This window comes from Pseudorasbora parva, chromosome 6, assembly GCF_024679245.1.
Source record: "Pseudorasbora parva isolate DD20220531a chromosome 6, ASM2467924v1, whole genome shotgun sequence".
Taxonomy (NCBI): domain Eukaryota; kingdom Metazoa; phylum Chordata; class Actinopteri; order Cypriniformes; family Gobionidae; genus Pseudorasbora; species Pseudorasbora parva.
The window spans coordinates 15433447-15454753 of NC_090177.1; the positions used below are offsets into that span (position 1 = coordinate 15433447).

The window sequence follows — 21307 nt, forward strand, 5'->3', positions numbered from 1 at the left end:
AACAACAACAATCTTATAAAAGAGCCTGTAGTAGCGATGGAGCAATCATGAGATGATTCAACTGGTAAACAGACAAAGGTACATAAATGGGAAGTTTATTTTTTAAATAGGATTCAGGAGATGGCAAACACTCAACTGACAATTTACAATCAAGGTAGCAAACATCAGTTGTCTTAACAAAAAGATGTGACGTCAGGTTAGTGTGTGCAAGATCCGACTATGAGCGCGTGACAAAGAATGTTCACAATTGGCCTTGGTTTAGGCCTCATGTTCACCTATATACAATGAAAAGGTGGGTGCAAACATTTATAGATGTTCAAAAATGCTACGCAAGATGAAGCATTTTGCTGCCTGGTGTCAATAAAACCAGCAAAACAGCAAGATGGTTCAGGAACTCTGTACGTCTCATGGATGTGGCATCTCACCGAATCTGAAAAGCAATGCAAAACAGTCTGTAAATGAATCCCAACTAAAAACATAGTTTTAACCCCAGTAGACACACAACATTTCCATGATGTATTTGGACTGACATCTTGTTTTCATCTATGGAAAACCATTTTTGCTAGTCCTGGAACACATCGGTTTTTGGTTTTGGTTAGGACCATGTCCTGATTACATACATCAAAATCACAGAGGTTCTTTCATATGGTTCTACTATTAAACATCTGGCTGCAGGACATTTTGGAGACTTTCATTCAACCCTGACCATTTCAGTTTCACAACTTTTAATATAAGATCTTTAGGTGGAAGATATACTCACTGTGTATTTGTCCCATTTTTTTTCGGGGTCGTAAGGCTCCCAACGGCTGGCAGGGAATATGTGTTTGTTTTTTTCATACCAGCTCCTCAGCACCACTTTTCCTGCATGGGACTGGACAAAGAAACACAAGGAGCTTTGAGTTCAGCCGAAGCTGTATCAGAGGCTTGTCAGTCAATGTGCATGTTCACCAAGAAACCTTGTGTCTCAGGTTGCTACAACTGGGAAAATGTGTCGCTGGTTATGCAAGGCTTGTAGCATCAAATCTTAAAAAGACTCTTTAAAGGGTTAGTTCACCCAAAAATGAAAATTCTGTCATTAATTACGCATAAATCAGAGAGCTTTCTGACCCACAATAGACTGCAACGTTATTACCACTTTCCATTCCCAGAAAGGCTGTAAAGACTTCGTTAGAATAGTACATGTGATTTCAGTGGTTCAACCTTAATGTTATGAAGTGATGAGAATACTTTTTGTGCACAAAAAACAACAACAACAATTTCTTGTCTCTTCCATGTCATTCTCCTACGCTCTTTACGTGGTAACCACAGTCCTTCCGGGTTCCATGTCAGAACGCCTGCTCACTATTGGCCACTGATTGGCCAACTCCTGCTTCGTGGTGCTCATGTGAACAATGTCGACCAACAGTGAGCCAGCGTTCGGACGTAGAACCTGGAAGTGCTGAACTGTTTTAACTACGTGAACAGCTTTGGAGACTGACGCAGAAGAGAATTGTTGAATAAAGGGTTTTTTTTGGGGTGGGGGCTTGTGCACAAAAAGTATTCTTCAAAGTGGTAAAAACACTGCAGTCTATACGGAGATAAGCAAGCTCTTGAATTTCATCAAAAATATCTTAATTTGTGTTCCGAAGACCGACAAAGGTCTTTAGGGGTTTGAAACAACATGAGTGTGAGTAATTATAATGTCTGAATTTTCATTTTTGGATGAAATCATGCTTTTCAATCATGCATTTTTTAAGACACAACTCTTTCCCGCCAAACATGGAATTTTCCGTTATTTGGGAGAAAACCGGGTATCCATGTTTTCACTGTCAGACGCTAGGGGGCGCTATTACGCATCTTCTGAATCTCTGGATCAAAACAAACGTGAGGAAGATGCAGAAAAACAAGCCATCAAATGTAATCAGATGCCTATGTAAAACAACATGATTATCAACTGCAGAACTGTGCAAGCATTAACGGTGTTAATGGACTCAATCTACTCCATTTGTGTTTGATAATCACTCTGAATCTGATCATATTCTTTTTATAACCGTTTTAGTCCACCTCAGTTCTTATCTTTGGTTAATGTTAATTTATATATCATCATTTTATTATTTTTAATTATATTTACAACTGTATATGTCTATTTCTTATGCATCTGTTGATTATTTTTTTCGGTTAGGGCAGTCTGACTGAAAGATATTGAAAAAGGAGAGCAGCGTGCTTCGCTTCATTCTGCTTCTGGTAGCAGACATTGTAAAGAAGTGGACTCAAGAAAGGGCAAGCTAGAATAAAACGTTAGTTTTTTTGTTTGTTTAAAAGCAAAGGATCAGCTCTTTCTTTTGATATATTGCATGCTCAGATATTCATAAAACAAAATATTCCATGGGCTATTACATTTTTGTGAAAATGGTCAAAAACCCTGAAGGTGCTGGCAACTTTTTTTTTAACGCTGACGGGTAAAGAGTTAATAATGCGTAATAAACAAACAAACAAAAAAACATATCCTGGATAGGGCTGTGATGGTGGCAGCTTTTTACTACCGCGGTGGTTAGGGCTGTGCTGGTGAACATTACAACCACTGTGAACATGGCTGAGTAGCACTGGCGTGGCGGTGGTCGGCCAAAAAAAAATTATTCCAACATTATCTTCATAACCTACGAAATAAAAAGTTTACCCCTCAGAAAAATTAACTTTCCTGTCTTGTCAACATGAGCGCTGTCACGTCATGTAAGGACACTTAAAAGTAATCGGTCATGTCGTTTACATGGTGAAAAATATAGACTGTAAAAAAATTAATAACGAGTATGGAAGAGATTCAAGCTGTGCTGCTTTTGCTAGTTATGTATAGGTTTACTAAAGAGGTAATTAACAACGACAGAAAAGAGCACTAATATGCAGATTCAGCAGCATGCAGCATATTCAGAAAGCTTGTAAAGCTAGATTTAAAATGACAATGTATATTATTATCAGCTATTACGGACATTGCATGTGAGATGGCTGAGACGAACGCGCGCCATCAGACAGAGAGCAAGACTGATATTTACTGAACGTAGACCGAACCTCGCAAAAGACTTTTAAAAATGTCCAGTTGAAATAAAATGCTGCGTGAGCTAAACCAATCAGCATGTTCAGCGCCCAAGTCCCACCCTCGAAATTTGAAAAAGTACTACCTCGCGAGCAGGGCCGTTTGGAGGGGGAAATATTTACCCGGAACTTCATTTAGACCCTGGTTCCTGCGGTCAAAACACACCAAGTACCACCCAAAGTTCCTGGTTCAAGTTCCTGTGGTGGAAACGGCGCTATTGTGAGGTGAGCCAAATTTAAGCTTTGCGTTTTGTGATCTGGTCACCCAATTTTCCATGAATTTCACAACATTTTATTCTACTGGACGTGGAATTTCTTATTTATTCTCCCAAATATTCATTTACATCTCTTAATTCCCTGTGAGATATTTATGAAAACAGCATTCACATAAAAATTAAATTGGTGGTAAAAAACTGCCACTGTCACAGCCCTAATCCTGGAACATGTTATTTTCACATTCACCAAAACATTACATGGTCCTTTTATATCTAGGTCTCTTCCTGTAAATGTGTGTTGTTCTTGCCCTGAATATGGACCAGACATTATGCTGACATTATTACCTCATCTTTTTCAACGGTTGCATCGTTCACCAGTCGAATGTCATCGTGCACATCAAAATTGAATAGAGGCCCTGAAGAACAAGAGGAAGGTCTCAATTCAGCACCAAAAACAAAAATTAAAAAAGAATGCTAATGCTAAATATAATCAGTATTAACTTTAATTTACAAAATATCAGAGAAAAGTTATGTATGAAATAATACAGAAGCCACATGGGAACCTGTTAAACTAAATGTGGTAGAGGAAGTAGGAACTTACCACTTTTGCCTCTTGCCTTTGTCACAATGAAATCATAAAAACTGTGGTGCTGAAAGAAAAGCAGATTTGAACTATAAACTATGGTGTATTACCACAGTTCTTTGTAATCAGGGAAACACCTAAATGCCCCTAAACACTTAAAAGTCGTAGACATCACAAATTCTGAAATGTAAGCAATGTCCAGGCTTGTACAGAATAAAGTGCATTGCAAACAATGACATATCTTATTATATATTATATATTATTTATAAGTATTAACATTTACAGAGATTTGCAGGCACAAAGTTTTGATCCTTTAAAAGCATTACTTTTGTTGTAGAAACTTTACTCACATGTGGGATTATCAAATCCTCTTTAATGTACATTAGATGCTCCACTCCTGCTGATCTGAAGGACAAAAAGAGGCTTAAGTATTATCTCAGTCTGTAACATAAGAAGTCCTCACCATTTAAAGAGCTGTTAATTTTTCTGAGCTTTTCATTTAATATTTATATTCATCACTGATATTCTGAAGAAAACCATAACTAGATTCTGAAGAAAACCACTGTTTTTGTAAATCACACATAAATATGGATTTCAAGAACTATAAAACTGTGTTAACTAGTTATAACTTGACTAACTCTAGTGAAGTCAATCTAAGAAAGAGAAAGTGTTTTATAGCAAGTGACAATAAATATATTTACCTCAGCTCACTGAAGTCTTTTCTCAAAACTTCAAGGGCCCTTTGGAGAAACTGCTGAATTGTGTTGCCTTTCTTCATCTACATGGACACATACACAAATATTATAGTATTTGTATAGTTAAGTATATTAAACTGAGTGGATCACATTTTTAAAATACAGAACATGTAACAAAGTAACATCTTGGGAATCTAGTTTTCTTAAATTAAAAAAATCTAATAACCTGCTCTGTACCTTGACAGTTTTTCGATGCCCTGAGCCATCCCAGTAACTGAAAGTTATTTCAATTTCTTCACCTAAAAAAAGAAACCGGAAAAAAAAAGATCAAAGGACAGGTTAAAGAACAGGTTTGTAGTATCGAAGTTTAATATATATGGTATGCTGCATTTAGCAACTGGTTAATGCCTAGACAAGTTGAAAGTAATAAAGGAATATATCTACAGATTCAACTGCACTCTTGGCAAGGTTCAGCAACAGCACATTCTGATCTTCATATCTTACTTTTGATCTTCTCTTGTTTTCTTTCCCACTCCTGGCGGAGTTCCTCTCTTAAACGATTCTCTTCTTCCTGAAACACACATTTTACTCATAATTACACATCACAAGCTTTTTGAAAAAACTGTATTTTTCCACATGTGTAACTTTAACCAACATTGGAGTACTCTAACATTAGACACGGACTACAAACCACAAAACTTGAGGAATTTTTAAAACGGACCACACATTTTTATTTTTGAGGCAGTTGATGGCATATCAAAGAAGTTCATATATGCTGAAGATAAAGCTCATACATATACATATACAGATTAAAATCGCTTAAATTCAGCATTTTAGCTAACAACAAACTAAAGCTTTTCATTAAAAATGTTGAAACATAGATATACACCGATCAGGCATAACATTGACCACTGAGAGGTGAAGTGAATAACACTGATTATATCTTTAACACGGCACCTGTTAGAAGGTGGGATATACTAGGCAGCAAGTGAACCTTTTGGCCTCAAAGTTGATGTTAGAAGCAGGAAAAATGGGCATGCATAAGGATTTGAGCGAGTTTGATGAGACAAATTTTGATGGCTAGAAAACTGAGTCAGAGCATCTCCAAAACTGCCGCTCTTGTGGGGTGTTCCAGGTCTGCAGTGTTCACTGCAGTGCAACAGTGGTGAACCGGCGACAAGGTCATGGGCTAAGGGCCAAGGCTTATTGATGCACGTGGGGAGCGAAGGCTGGCCCATGTGGTCCGATCAAACAGACGAGCTACTGTAGCTTAAATTTATCAAGAAGTTAATGCTGGTTCTGACAGAAAGGTGTCAGAATACACATTGCATAGCAGTTTGTTTTTTAACTAAGCATGGTGCCCATGCTGACCCCTGTCCATCATGCCAACAGTGGGCATTTGAGCATCACAACTGGACCACGGAGCAATGGAAGAAAGAGACCTGGTCTGTTGAATCATGCTTTCATTTACATCACGTGGATGGCCGGGTGCATTGTTTACCTAGGGAACAGATGGCACCAGGATGCACTATGGGAAGAAGGCAAGCCGGCTGAGACGAACAAAAACTTTGGGATGAAGTAAAGGTAATCAGTCAAAGCTAAGGATCTTGACAGTCAACACACCTCATTGAATGGAAACTGAGCCAAAGCACACACATTGACATTGGTATGCAGCTTTGTGATAAAGCTCAGGCTGATGTCTCATTGTGTGCTGGGAACTGCTTCTAACATCTTGGTGCGAGATACCACAACACACCTTCAGGGGTCTAGTAGAGTCCATGCCCTGATGGGTCAGGTCTGTTTTAGCAGCAAAAGGGGGACCAACACAATATTAGTCATAATGTTATGCCTGATCAGTGTGTGTGTGTGTGTGTGTGTGTGTGTGTGTGTGTGTGTGTGTGTGTGTGTGTATTATATATATATATATATATATATATATATATATATATATATATATATATATATATATATATATATATATATATATATATGGTTATTATGGGTGGCTATGGGTGATATGCAGTATTACCGGCATTTTTTTTATTTTATTACAAACCTAATTTATCCAGATTTTACGGCATAAGAAGCAGTAACTGACAGAGATATTTGTTTCAAACATTTGTTAAAACAAAGTGTAGGCCTATGTGAAAATAAAGATAATAAACGAAATAATACTTAAGCGTTAACTAACGTGTTTTAGACATGGGTTATCATGTCCTTGTTTTGCACTAGGAAAACCAACATATTAACCTCATGTGGTTTCAGGGAGGATTGCATGTATACCCAACAATATTCCCCACGGCACTGGGGAACATTTTCAGACGTGAAACATTTTCAGACGGTTCGCTCGTTGAACTAATACACAAGTATTTGCTTGTGTACCGGAAACTGAGCCAAAGCACACAAAGTGACAATGTTAGGCAACTTTGTGATAAAGCTCAGGATGATGTCTCAATTTGATGAATAACTTTATTTGATAAATAGCCAAGAGGGAGCTTGTGTCAAACAGCCCTGTAAAACTGCATTCAGATACCCTAAAGGCTTGGATCATCACTCCACACTCCACACAATGCAAAAGGAATTATTTTTATGCAATTTTTTTTATCTTATCTGTTAGTTGAATATAAATTAGGTGTGCATGTGTTATTAGAGCTACCCTGACAAGCCAGACCCACATCAAGATGTTTGGTCTGGAAACTCTTTGACAGATCAATCCGAGGGGCGGGATAAACGGTTGTCTTTCAAACTCCCTCTGCATGCGATAGGATAGCACTACAACCAACCAGAGCAACGAAGGTGAAACAGAGCTCGTTGATAGATTAAACATTTACCGTATTCGGTCGGGCAAAACTCTGAACACATCTTCCATTTTTAAGAATGACTTCAGTGCCGTTCTTTGTTCTTTTCTCAGAGAAAAGCTTAACTCCAAGTCTTCCAGAGTCGCGGTCAAAGCTGATTCTAAATACCGCCGCCCTTCACCAGTTTCTGTGTTTACTAGAAGCACGCAAACGCAACTCGGCCGTCGTCATTATGGCCCCGTCGACCGACACTGTACACGATGTGATTGGCCCGCCAAGAGTTAGGCGAATACAGCTCAGAAGGGTATTGAGAGTTGCTAGACGACACTCGCGGGCAAATTAGATTTGCTGCCGCTAGGGTGTGTCTAGATTTCTAGGCTATAAAAGCGCATCAAGAGAAGTATATTTTGTATCAATTACCTCTCTGTCCCTGTCCGGCAGGAAGCTGGTGTCCACATCTGGGTTTTTCCCTAGTTTTTTCTTTTTTACAGGTATGCCTGTTAAAGATGATGATAAAAATGATTACAAAAGCTGAATGAATGAAAATCAATCTATTAAACTGGTACTAAATATCTATTAAAGGGGTTGTGAAAATTCTGTCCTTAACCACTCACCTTTATGTCGTTCTAAACCTGTAAGGCTTTTGTTCATCTTATGAACACAAATGAAGATCTTTTTGATTCAATCCGAGAACTTTCTATTTCTCTATTGACAGCTATGCAATTACCGCTTCAAAATGTTCATGAGATCATAAAACTAATCCATATGAATTGAGCAGTTTAGTCCAAATTTTTCTGAAGAGACTTGATCGCTTTAAGATGATTTCTTTTAAGCTTTTATTCACTTTTAAACATTGATCAGCAAACATAAACAGAAGCTCAACCAGACCTGCTTGACATGCAAAAATGAACTTCACTGGTTCTTGATGAAACTCAAACGTGCTGTGTAACATGAGAATGAATTTCATTGGTTCTTGATGAATCTCAAACGTGCTGCATAACGCAATAATGAACCTCATTGGTTCTTGATGAAGCTCAAACGTGCTGCATAACGCAATAATGAACCTCATTGGTTCTTGATGAAGCTCAAACGTGCTGCGTAACACGAAGCTCATTGGTTCTTGATGAAGCTCAAACGTGCTGCATAACGCAATAATGAACCTCATTGGTTCTTGATGAAGCTCAAACGTGCTGCGTAACACGAAGCTCATTGGTTCTTGATGAAGCTCAAACGTGCTGCATAACGCAATAATGAACCTCATTGGTTCTTGATGAAGCTCAAACGTGCTGAGTAACACAAGAATGATGCTCATTGGTTCTTGATGAAGCTCAAACGTGCTGCATAACGCAATAATGAACCTCATTGGGTCTTGATGAAGCTCAAACGTGCTGCGTAACACAGGAATGAACCTCATTGGTTCTTGATGGAGCTCAAACGTGCTGCGTAACACGAGAATGAACCTCATTGGTTCTTGATGAACTCAAACGTGCTGCGTAACACAGGAATGAACCTCATTGGTTCTTGATGGAGCTCAAACGTGCTGTGTAACACGAGAATGAACCTCAGTTGTTCTTTATGAAGCTGAAACGTGCTGCGTAAATCAAGAATTAACCTCATTGGTTCTTGATGAAGCTCAAACATGCTGCGTAACATGATAATGAACCTCAGTGGTTCTTTATAAAGCTGAAACGTGCTGTGTAAATCAAGAATTAACCTCATTGGTTCTTGATGAAGCTCAAACTTATTGCGTAACACGAGAATGAACCTCATTGGTTCTTGATGAACTCAAACGTGCTGCGTAACACAAGAATGAACCTCATTGGTTCTTGATGAACTCAAACGTGCTGCGTAACACAAGAATGAACCTCAGTGGTTCTTGAGGAAGCTCAAACGTGCTGCGTAACACGAGAATGAACCTCATTGGTTCTTGATGAACTCAAACGTGCAGCGTAACACAAGAATGAACCTCATTGGTTCTTGATGAAGCTCAAACGTGCCGCGTAACACAAGAATGAACCTCAGTGGTTCTTGAGGAAGCTCAAACATGCTGTGTAACCCGATAATGAACCTCACTGGTTCTTGATGAACTCAAACGTGCTGCGTAACACAAGAATGAACCTCAATGGTTCTTGATGAAGCTCAAACGTGCTGCGTAACACGAGAATGAACCTCATTGGTTCTTGATGGAGCTCAAACATGCTGCGTAACACAGGAATGAACCTCATTGATTCTTGAGGAAGCTCAAACGTGCTGCTTAACACAAGAATGAACCTCATTAGTTCTTGATGGAGCTGAAACGTGCTGCGTAAATCAAGAATTAACCTCATTGGTTCTTGAGGAAGCTCAAACATGCTGTGTAACAAAAGAATGAAACTCTTTGGTTTTTGATGGAGCTCAAACGTGCTGCGTAATATAATAATGAACCTCATTGGTTCTTGATGGAGCTCAAATGTGCTGCGTAACATAATAATGAACCTCATTGGTTCTTGATGGAGCTCAAACGTGCTGCGTAACTTCAGAATGAACTTCACTGGCTCTCTCACATGTCCTGCTTCTGTTTATCAAAGCTGATGTGCGAGTTGATTAATGTTTATATGTGGATTAAATGTATCATTTATATAGATCACTGATAAAAGCCTAAATTAAATCTGTCCATCATATAAAGTGATCTTGACTCTTCAGAAAAGGTGGACTAAACTGCTCAATTCATATGAATTCATTTTACGGATTAGTTTTAATCTCTTTGTGAACTTTTGAAAGCATCAAAGTTATTTAAAAAATATGTTAATTTGTGTTTTGAAGATGAACGGTTTGGAACAACATGAGCATTTAACATGATTCGGATTGCCAATGTCACGTGATGTCAGCAGTTTGACACGCGATCCAAACTGCTGAAATCACGTGACATGGCAATCCAAATCATTGATCGATTCACTGATTCATGGCCGTTTTAATCTTTATTTAAGGAACTCGGAAGAGAAGACAATGCTGAATAAAGTTGCAGTTTTTTTTATTTTTGTACCAAAATGTATTTTCGATGCTTAAAGAGATTCTAATGAACTAACTGATGTCACATATGGACTACTTTGATGATGTTTTTATTCGCTTTCTGGACATGGACAGTATTGAGTGCATAGACTGCATATACTCTGGGACTAAAATATAAAATATCTTAAACTGTGTTCCGAAGATGAACGGAGGTCTTACGGGTGAGGAACGACATTAGGGTCGTTAATGACATCAATTTCATTTTTGGGTGAACTAACCCTTTAAAGGTCCCCGTTCTTTGCGTGTTTTCGAAGCTTTGATTATGTTTACAGTGTGCAATATAACATGAGTTCATGTTTTGCGTGTAAAAATAACAGTATTTTTCACACAATTGACTTATCTGTACAGCGCTGTTTTCTCTGTCCTAAAAACGGCCTGATGATTTCCTTGTTCTAGGAAGTCCCTCCTTCAGGAATACGTAACGAGTTCTGATTAAGCCAGCGCTTCCCCGTGTTGTGATTGGACAGCAGCTTAGCGCACTTTGCCCGGAAAGGAGAGCAACAAGACCACGCCCCCTTTTTTGCGTGTTCTTGAGGGCGGAGGGTTAGTCAACAAACTGTTCTAGTGACGTCATTACATCCCTGCACTTCCTGCTGTAGTCCAAACCGGCCGTTCGCTGTAGGCTTTGAAAGGGAACTTCTGTTAAATAATATATCTCGCTTGGCATTGAACTTTGAGCTTTAGAATTTTACAGGTATTATTTATGCTCTAACAGCAACATTACACACTAACTAAAGTTTGAAAGATGGAATCGCGAAGAACGGGACCTTTAAGAATTTAGCTCATGCACAAAATTGAGATATCGCATAAAATATTTGCGAATAAAGCAGAGTTTCCATCCTAAGTGTTCAAGGGAACAAAATTGTCTCTTTCTGGGAAATTGCCATAAAATATCTGTAATAAAAATAGAAGTTCCTGCAATCAGGAAAAAGTAAGTGCCTCTTTTTTCCTACATCATAAATGACTTGCATCTCATGTTATCTGTCGCCTTTGGCTTGGCTTGCTCAGTTGGGGACACTAAAAATATGATTAAAGTTATTCAACTTATTATACAAATAAAATGTATGAATTAGGTCTTATTTAATTCTATAAACTATAATACTGATCTGCCAACATTGTTGCTATATGATAAATTAAAATAAGCTGATAACATCACTGTTTTCTCCAGTATGACTTTACAGCCAAATCTAATCTTGTCGCAATATTATCCTGTTTGACACTGTGAAGCTGCTTTGAAACAATCGTGATTGTAAAAGCGCTACATAAATAAAGTTGATTGATTGATTGATTGATTATCTTGCGTTCGGATGGTGTTTGGGAAACGCAATCATGTGAGACAATTCTGGGAGGGAATTAAACCAAATCATGTTGATGACAGATGCATTTCAGAATGATCAAACCAACATTGAATGAGATTGATTAGCTGGTTAGTCCTGTTATCCAATCACATCCAGGTTTGTCAATTTGTTGAGGCGAAGTCACATGACCTTTTGCTGTGCATCGAGGGATTTATATTGTAAATGTGTTCCAATCGTATTTTATGTGCATGCTTTCTTATTGAGAAAAAAAAGATCTGCATTTTTAGAATATATCTGCATCTTGGCATTTATGCGATATCCTGAAATAAAAATAGGTGGATGGAAACATAGCTATTGATAGTTTATTTAAACCTTTAATACAAAGAGTGACGGCTGGGTAGAAATATATTACACTTATGTGAAGATCTGCCAAGTAAAATGCCATACATATCTCCTCCATAGATAGCTCTTCCTCAATTTCCTCTTCCTCCTCTTCTTCCTCTCCTTCATCTGGATTGAAGGATAAACTGGCAATCTTCCTTTTCTGCTCTTCCTTTCTTTTCTTCTCCTTCTGTTTCTCCAGTTTCCTTCAAAAAAAAAAAGACATTAATTCATATTGAGAAAAGCACATCAAGCAGGAGAGAAGCAAAGTTCAAATTACTGAAAAGGCCTTACAGCTGTAGCTCTTTTGACTGCTCCTTCTTGGCGAGCTGTTTCTCTCGTTCTTTGACCAGAGCTTCCTGCTTTGCTTTCATGTCATTAAGAGTCACCAGACCTGCAAAGAACAATGACATTCTCCACTCACAAAAGTGATTTAATACACTAATATTTACGCTTAAACTAAATAACTGTAAAGGGGGTTGTACGTTATGGATATGGCTGCCAAATTCAGACGGGACAAGTACGGGCCTTTTGCAGTCTTGTGACAATCTGATAATAATCAGACAGCTCTAGTCAACAAGAATCTCAAACCCTTTATTATCATCTATAAGCTTTCTCACTGAGGAAAAAAAAACACAACAGAAGTTTTTCAGGACCATAAGTTGTTTCAATGCTCACTTACCAACAGTGCTGGACTTGAGCTCTTGCTCCACAGCATCATAATGAGCGGAGAACTTTTTATCAATGTTGGACTTCACCATGTTGTCCTAGAAAGGAGAATGGGGAGTTCATTTAGGGGAGCTGTTTTACATAAAGCATACAGAAAAAAAATGTAATGATCATTTATAACAATATTACAATATTCTTAAAAAAATAATAATGAGCTACAATTATTATTTATATGATGCTTAGAGATCAGTAGTTTTTATACTGTGGTGACAAAACAGTAGGGCTGTACTAGAATAATCGAATGTTCGAATATTCGTTCGGTGAGGTGGCATTCGATTTTCAGTTTTGAGATTCGAATATTCTTTTTTTTTTTTTTTTCAACACGTGACATCCGTCGCAGACTCATTCTCACTCATGCTTGAAATAATAATAATAAATTAAAAAAAACACCGCAACATGCTTTCAATAAAAAGCATTGCACATTTTAAAGATTTAAATTAACAAAAAGTCAGAATAAGACAAAATAAATCCCTTATATAGAATAAAACTAATTGTAATAGATATTACATTTTGTGTCATTTTAAAAACAATTCATTTATTCTTATTCAACTGTTTATAAGCATGCTACCGTGTTCTTTATTTATTACAGTTCGTTGAAATCACTGTGTGTTACTAATTTAATTTCTGTTTTGGGATTCATTTGTTTTAAAGAAAGGTTCGTTATTAATACCTTATTAAAGTTATTGCTCTCAACAGACTTTGTGTTTTGTATCACTTGTGCACTGTCCGTTTTTCGGAGCATAAACCTGCTCGTGTAATGCGTACCGGAAACTGTTCTATTTAAAAGATTATTAAATGTTTATTAATATTTAAAGAATGTGTGCCTCCTGATCATATTGCACCAAATGCAACACTGCACTCCACTGGGTCTGCCGCAACACATTTACGATGCCGAAGAGTGAAATGTGAAGTCGTGAAAGATGATACAAATGCAAACCAACACTATTATTATATATTTAGCCCCACCCACTGAAGCTTCGAATATTCGATATTGATTGCCACCTAAGCTTCGAAGCTCAAAAAATGGCATTCGAAACAGCCCTACAAAACAGTATATGATTTATCATTTAAAACTTGAAGCTTAAACGTGACTAAATAAATTATATCTTGCCGGCTATACAATGGTTTATCATACATGTAAAGCATGAGATTAAAAAACAAAGTGTGGAAAAAGTGTCCAAATAATATTATGGGGGCACCCTATGTACAAAAATGCAAACACATATGAATATGATTTTACTATAGTAAACTAGTGGTGAACAAGTGGCTTTTTGGTAACATTTATGAATGTACATTCTTTGTGTTGACGTACCGTCTACATAGGACTAGGCTACTATAGCTTAATGTTTTTTTGTTTTTTTACAACAACCATGGTCATGAGGAGCCAGTCCAGACTTTTACCTGTGGTTAGCTTAATACCACACTACTGAATGTATTATAAACTGTCATAATATCAACATAAAGCCTTCTCATGTGACTTTACCCTGTCTAAAAGGGGCAAGAAGCACAACCATAATATTCTGAGTTTAAGCACATGTACTATCCTATATAACTGAATACTATATACATTCCATTACACTTTTGAGCTTGCAAACATTTATTGGAGGCGTATAACGTTAAGTCAAGACAGATTGAATGGCCAGTGTGTTCTTAATGTTTATGTTTATTTTTGTTATTCGGGCTCACTTGCCTCTGCTATCTTCTGTTTCAGCTGCTCGAGCTGTTCTCGCTCTCTTTCTCTCTTCTTCATGAGCTGCATCGCTCTCCCCGCTTCACTTGCCGCTCCTTTATACTGCGCCATTGCGACTCTTTTACAAGATGTTCAATAAAACGAAATGAAAAACACTGAAAAAGCGAGATAACTCCTGAATTCAGTGCATAAACAAACGAGAAACTTCTCGACTAAAGCAAGCGGTTGTGGGTAATTTACCGCAGTACTGCTTCCGGTTGATGCGAGGAATAACTGCATTCCAAAGTAAAAGTCTATCCATTTAAAAACAAACAAAAATAGATGTATTATCAATTTTAAAATTTTATTATAATATTACTAATTAATATTATTACTATTATTATTCATGCTGTTGATAACAATTGTAGTTGTATTATATAAAAGCATTTAATTTACATTGACATTTTAGCATATATCACTTTTCAAATAGTACCTTAATGTATTTTACACAGAAATAAGGTGAACTTAAAAAATGTAAATAATTGTAATTAGTTTAATTATTTAATATTTTCTTTTTTTTAATTAAAATAATTATTTATTTGTTTTTTTGTTTTTTTGTTTTTTTGTTTCTTCTGATAAATTTCTATGTCACTCGTGAACATGGGCGGACTTTAATAACAAACAAAAGCTGGGAAAGAATCGAGTGATTCTGCAATCGATTTCTCAGCCCTGGATTGAGTGAATGGTGATTTGGTGGAGATGAAGGCGGTGGTGGTGTCCTGTGTCGGGCTTTCGCTTCTATTTGCGTGGCTTCCTCCAAGCCAAGCCCTTTATTTCCACATCGGAGAGACGGAGAAGAAATGTTTTATAGAAGAAATACCCGATGAAACCATGGTGATCGGTACGTCCATTGTCCAATCGTCTCTCTGCGATCGGTTAGCTTTGTCGGCTAGCTGATTCATCTATCTGGAGTCATAAGAATAATTCACTTTTTGTCTCATTTAACGTACTTAACCTGAAGACAGCTGATATAAAATGAGATTTAGGTATGAATGTGATTGTCTGCATTCATCTGTCAACATAAAGAAGGGCTTTGTGAAGATCAGCATGATCAAGGATGTGGCAGGTGCAGCATCCTGCCTGGGTACCTGACATACAGGTGCAACCAGTTCCTTCCTGCCAGAAGCTTCAGCCTGAATGCATCACTTGTTTATAGTAATCATAAATAAGAGTTATGATGACAGGGGAGACAATGCATGCATATTTTACTCTGATATCCGTACTGTATAGTAAAATAATAAGATCATATGAATCTAATAAAATTGTGTTTGTCAATTTTAATGGCACAAATGAACATACTTGGGTTTTATTTGTGTGTGTGTTTTTTAGGAAGATATAGAACACAGCTGTGGGACAAACAGGCTGGCTCTTTTCTCCCGTCGACCCCTGGTTTAGGCATGCATGTGGAAATCAAAGATCCTGATGCCAAGGTAGCCTGTGATTTTTACACAGCTATAGATGGCAGTATACTTCTGTGAAGTAGATTTCACATTCTCTCGCTGTTTATTTCAGATCATTCTGTCCCGTCAGTATGGGTCAGATGGACGATTCACCTTCACGTCCCACACACCAGGCGAGCATCAGATCTGCCTCCACTCCAACTCCACCAAGATGGCACTGTTTGCTGGTGGAAAACTGGTACGACTGTAAAATCTATGATAAATATAGAGAACAGGTTAAGCTCTGAACATTTCTGTCATAGTTTCAGTCCAGGATCCTCATCATACATTTTTGAGTAATAAGCTGTGCAATATGCAGTCTTAATATTTAATAAATGACATCCAAATATATTTGTCAAATACAGTGTTATTTTAGTATCATTTATATTGTATTATATTATTTATTAACATTTTAAATGTTGAATTAATCATTTTGAGTAATAAGCTGTCTAATTTTCAATCTCCATTTAATAAATGACATCTGATAATAGTTAAATCCCAAATACAGTGTTATTGTAGTATTATATATACTTTATTATAGTATTTATTCATATTTTGAAATTTGAATTAATCATTTTGAGTAATAAGACAACTAATGTGCAGTCTCTATATTTAATAAATGACATCAGTTAATATGTATATGTCAAATACAGTGTTATTTATATACTATTATATTGTTTATTAATAGTTTGAAATTTGTATTAATATTTTTGGGTAATAAGTTGTCTAATTTGCAGCCTCTATACTTAATAAATTACATTCGTAATATTTAAATGTCAAATACAGTGTTATCGTAGTATTATATAATTTATTATAGTATTTATTCATAATTTGAAATTTGAATTAATAATTTGAGTCATAAGCTGTCCAATATGCAATCTCTATATTTACTTAATTACATTAGGTAATAGTTGTATGTCATTTTAGTACTTCCATTATTATTATTATTTTTCAGTTCTAGTTCAATAAAGGAAATTATTTTAAAGTTAACAATAACAACAGTAGTCAAATACATAAGTATGGCTTATTTGAAAGATTTTGAAATTACCTCTAGATATGAAAAAGTAAATTACTGTATTAATTCCAATATAATACAGTATAACTAAACATTAACATGTGAAACCGTTTATCATACTGTATTACAGAGAGTCCACTTGGAAATTCAGGTTGGTGAGCACACCAACAACTACCCCGAGATCGCAGCCAAAGACAAACTGACCGAGCTGCAGCTGAGGGTCCGACAGCTCCTGGACCAGGTGGAACAGATCCAGAAAGAGCAAAACTACCAGCGGGTGAGTTTGAACTGGAGAAACTAGTTTTAACTTAAATATGTACAACCGCTGCCTGCTCAAGATGTTTAACATTATTTAGGGCATCTCTCTTGTCTATATAAGTACTGTTTCTAGGGCCCAGGTGCGTTTTGGTCAATTGGATCAAAAGTAGATAAGGAAAACACATTCCCATTTACACCTGGTGCTTTAGTCCATCTCTTTTGTCCATTTTCAACCACTTCTGTCCTGATTTATTATAGGGGAGGGTCTATGGGCGAGTACATTTATGGGCTTTTTCAGATCTTTCGATCTGGATGGACAAAATTAGCTCACGAAATGTACACGCACCCGGAGACAGAAAAATATATGGTGAGCAGCAGCTTAAGTTTCTTCTCTAATAGCAACAAGACAAACCGAACACGGTTAGTGCTTGTTAGAAAACAGGAATGGGGAGAGAACCTCGTGCTTGGTACATTTTTAATCTTCAAACCAAATGTGGGTCTTCAGTTCACAAAGTTTAAATCCCGTCTGGCTAGCGTGCTGCATCAGGTCAGTAGACGGAGAGCAGACGATCTTTTGTGGCAGTTTGAAACATTCGACCACATGAGCGTTTCGATCCGATAAAATGTGTTTTCAATTACCTCTGGAAGTGATCGAAAGTGGATAAGCTCAAAACGCTTTAGACCTTGTTTACAACTGTATTTAGCATTGCCTACTTGTGATTCGATTGACCAAAATGCATCTTAATACCAGGTGTAAATAGGGCCTGGCAAGGTTATTAGTTAACTTAAATGTAACCTTTTTTAAAACCTTTTTGAAACAGATTAATGTTAACGTAAATAAAAAAATATTTTTTATGTATTTATTTCAGCTAGTTACTGCTTTCATTTAGTTTAACTTGTTCTAAAATAACTAAAGCTAAAATAAAAAATTATAAAAAAATATCTTGACATTTAAAAAACACTAATAAAATGATAAAAACACATGAAAATTACTCAAACTTCATTGGAAAATGTAGAACTAAAAATGTATTCAAAATATAACAGGCTGCATAAGGCTTCTTTTACATTTTCAACTTTCTTCAGTGTGTAAAGTTGCTGTTTAAGCATGAAAAATGTCTGTGCTCACTGTTTCTGAACCCCTTGAAAAGATTTTTTACGGAAACAAGCATGTCACAATATTCCTCATTTAAATAATTTACGCAAATGCAAACAAGGGGGCGAGTACTGGTTGAGTTGCATTACTACTGTGTTGAAACAAGAGACTGTGTAAAAAATGATAGACATAGAGTCCGCGATGTCACTCATAGGTTTCTGTAGAGAGTTTTTGAAGGCTCAAAGTCGGCCGTTTCCATCTTGACACATTGCATCACTGCGTGTCACTCCCAGATAGCAGAAAAGGGGCAAACGGGTGGGACGTGGGCGGGGCCGAGGTGATGACTAAGGGTGCTTCTCAATATCCCTCCTCGTTTCCTCGTTTCCTCGCTCCTCCGTCCTCCATCCTATGACCCGGACACCGATGGTGCTCAGCCATCTTGTAGGACATCTCAATTCTCTAATTGCACCGCGAGGAGGCGAGGATGGAGGCGTGAGGAGGCTTCCTGAGGAGACGCAAGCATTAATTCTCCACCCCCTTCACATCGTGCCACAGTTTATTGTGCCACCGTTTATTAATCATTATTATTATTATTATGTTTACATGTACAAGACACAAATGTTTGTCAAATAACAACACAGTTGCAGAATTCTATCAAAGCACAAGAAAATTAAAGAAACAAATAGAGAAATAAATAGAAACTAATACTATACAACAAATTAAAAGCTGGAACTGGAATTCGTTGTTAATAATAACTAATATCAATTAAAATATGGACAAATGTGGTATTTTGTGGAGGCTGAAGCTTACAATATAAATAGTTATCTCTAATGCCTAAGAATCACGTCTCAATCCAGCGGTGTCATCATTAATTGACGCCGCTTTGAAGTGACCTTAAAGGGAGCGAGGATATGATTTCACTAGATTCAATTCCTCCACCCTCACGTCCTTCCTTCGCGTCTTGAAGGGGTGGAGCTAAGGCGCGAGGAAAGGAAGCTAGGAAAGGAAACGAGGATGCACAAATAAGAAGTGGGAAGCACCCTAAGAGACAGAGAAATGGCAATCCGCTTGTCACTCAAGTGGCCACACCTTTAATTATGCAGAAATGTAAGGCTTTATATAATGTAAACGAATGAGTTATAAAATAATTTACCCCCCTCACAGTTGTCATGAAGGGCAAAATTAGCCGTATAGACCAAAACCACAATTTTTACGAGGCTGTAAACATGTTTTTTTCTGCTCTAAAGTTGGGCATTTTAACATGAGCCTGTCCCTAGCGGCCAGTCAAGGAATTGCAGTTTAATTCACTTCAATATTTGGCTTCAACTAAAACTGGGGGAGGTTGTCATTTGGTTGAAACCGGTTGAAACTCACAGCTAATGTAAGGGGCATGCTTGACATTTCCAAAACACATGCAAAGCGGTATACCAATCACAGCACACTGGTGCAGTCGACCAATCAGAGCACATTTAGCTTTTCAGAAGGAGGGGCTTCCGTAGAGATCAGAACTAAACAGTGTTACAGATGAGAGGTGCGTGCTACAACGTGAAATATGCAACAAAAAAAAAGTTTTTTTTAACATTCAAGCATGAAAATCTATTCAAGTAGACCCCAAAAATAAAATCAAACCAGGGGAATAATATATCTGTAATACAAACTATAATATTATCTCAAAATAACACTGGTAGTTGTCAATGTTATATCATACAGCATCCATATAGGTTATATTGCACTGAATGCACTCACAATAAGTTGTTTCTTCACAGTATCGTGAGGAGCGTTTCCGTATGACTAGCGAGAGCACGAACCAGCGCGTTCTGTGGTGGTCTATCGCTCAGACCATCATCCTCATCATCACTGGCATCTGGCAAATGAGACATCTCAAGAGCTTCTTCGAGGCCAAGAAGCTGGTGTAAAAAGAAGAAAGCAGTACAAAGACACTAACCCTATTGACATTTATTGCCGTTCTGTTTCTCAAGTATGGGAATACTCAGTGCTTCATTTCAATGTTTTCTTTTTAAACTCAGTTCATTATCTCGAGCAGATCCATTTAGACAGAGATTTGAATGGAGCCTTAAACATGCAGCATATTAACAACCCCTGATTCTGCTCTAAACCCGAAACCCATTTATCATAAATGAATCATAATCCATAAATGAATGTTGTTCAAGTGTTCATATTACTAAAAAGTGTCACATGAAAAATTCCGCTTTTGAAGTGATGATCATTATGGGTGCATGGAAACTGCTGTTGACCTTACGATTGCATTAAATTTTAATATGTATATATTGAGGTACATTGAAGATTTTGACAAATTTGTGGCTTTATTTTTATGTTCTATCTGTCTTGGGCTGTAAAAACCCTCAAATTGGTGTGATGTTCATGATCGTGAGAGGAAATGATTTAAGCAAATTGATTGTAGCTTGCATAGTAGCCGTTTAGACCATATTTCTGGGGTTTTCTTTCTTTTAGTGACTTAAAAAATGTGATTTTTGTTGTTCTTCTTGTTGTTCTCAGTGTTCTGTTCCATGCTTTATTTATTTAATGCATTGACCAGATTTAAACTGTAATTCCAGTAGATACAATGAGCAGGAATGTCTGTAATTTAATGAAAACTTTTGGTTTTCTGGGTTCTTCAATTTCAAGACTGTGTGTTGTTTATATGATATTTGAAAATTTTTGTACTGGCTTCTTACACGTACCAATTTATAAAAATGCTGGATTGCATGACACACAATGGCAAAATCTTGCATGTAATGTGGAAATTTGAAGGTTATTTATAGGTTAACGCGGTCTCAAGTGTCAGTCAAGCTTTGTAACAAACTATCTGTGCACACAGTGGGCATGCACATACTTAACTGTATGCTTGGTACTCAGTTCTTATGCCATTCACAAACATTGTCTTCATTTGTATTATAGTTCGGTTTTTAATGTTTTTTGAATTAAAGGTTTTAAATGGA

At 37.0% G+C, this 21307-nt stretch overlaps 2 protein-coding genes across 2 annotated transcripts; one reads left to right on the forward strand and one right to left on the reverse strand.

Moving 5' to 3' along the window:
* Positions 1 to 79: 79 nt before the first annotated feature.
* Positions 80 to 14754, reverse strand: fam50a (family with sequence similarity 50 member A). Its single transcript, XM_067445769.1, has 13 exons — positions 14504 to 14754; positions 12767 to 12851; positions 12379 to 12478; positions 12151 to 12290; positions 7778 to 7854; positions 5064 to 5130; positions 4797 to 4858; positions 4566 to 4642; positions 4215 to 4269; positions 3883 to 3931; positions 3627 to 3697; positions 761 to 871; positions 80 to 430 (listed from the first exon to the last, which is right to left on the reverse strand). Exons 1-13 carry the CDS (start codon positions 14612 to 14614, stop codon positions 422 to 424), a joined length of 1014 nt encoding a protein of 337 aa, XP_067301870.1. The 5' UTR covers positions 14615 to 14754; the 3' UTR covers positions 80 to 421.
* A 429-nt stretch (positions 14755 to 15183) lies between these two features.
* tmed4 (transmembrane p24 trafficking protein 4) lies at positions 15184 to 21307 on the forward strand. Its single transcript, XM_067445772.1, has 5 exons — positions 15184 to 15383; positions 15872 to 15972; positions 16055 to 16180; positions 17127 to 17273; positions 20114 to 21307. The coding sequence occupies exons 1-5, from the start codon at positions 15242 to 15244 to the stop codon at positions 20261 to 20263; spliced, it is 666 nt and encodes a 221-aa protein (XP_067301873.1). The 5' UTR covers positions 15184 to 15241; the 3' UTR covers positions 20264 to 21307.

Bases quoted from the DNA above. Each gene is read 5' to 3' on its own strand.
- fam50a (XM_067445769.1), bottom strand. From the start codon at position 14,614: ATGGCGCAGTATAAAGGAGCGGCAAGTGAAGCGGGGAGAGCGATGCAG. The intron at 3,698-3,882 runs GTAAGTTCCTAC...CTTGTTCTTCAG, and splicing joins AAAGGCAAGAGGCAAAAGTG to GGCCTCTATTCAATTTTGAT. The intron at 872-3,626 runs GTAATAATGTCA...TTCTTTGTCCAG, and splicing joins CAACCGTTGAAAAAGATGAG to TCCCATGCAGGAAAAGTGGT.
- tmed4 (XM_067445772.1), top strand. From the start codon at position 15,242: ATGAAGGCGGTGGTGGTGTCCTGTGTCGGGCTTTCGCTTCTATTTGCG. The intron at 15,384-15,871 runs GTACGTCCATTG...TGTGTTTTTTAG, and splicing joins CGATGAAACCATGGTGATCG to GAAGATATAGAACACAGCTG. The intron at 16,181-17,126 runs GTACGACTGTAA...ACTGTATTACAG, and splicing joins TGTTTGCTGGTGGAAAACTG to AGAGTCCACTTGGAAATTCA.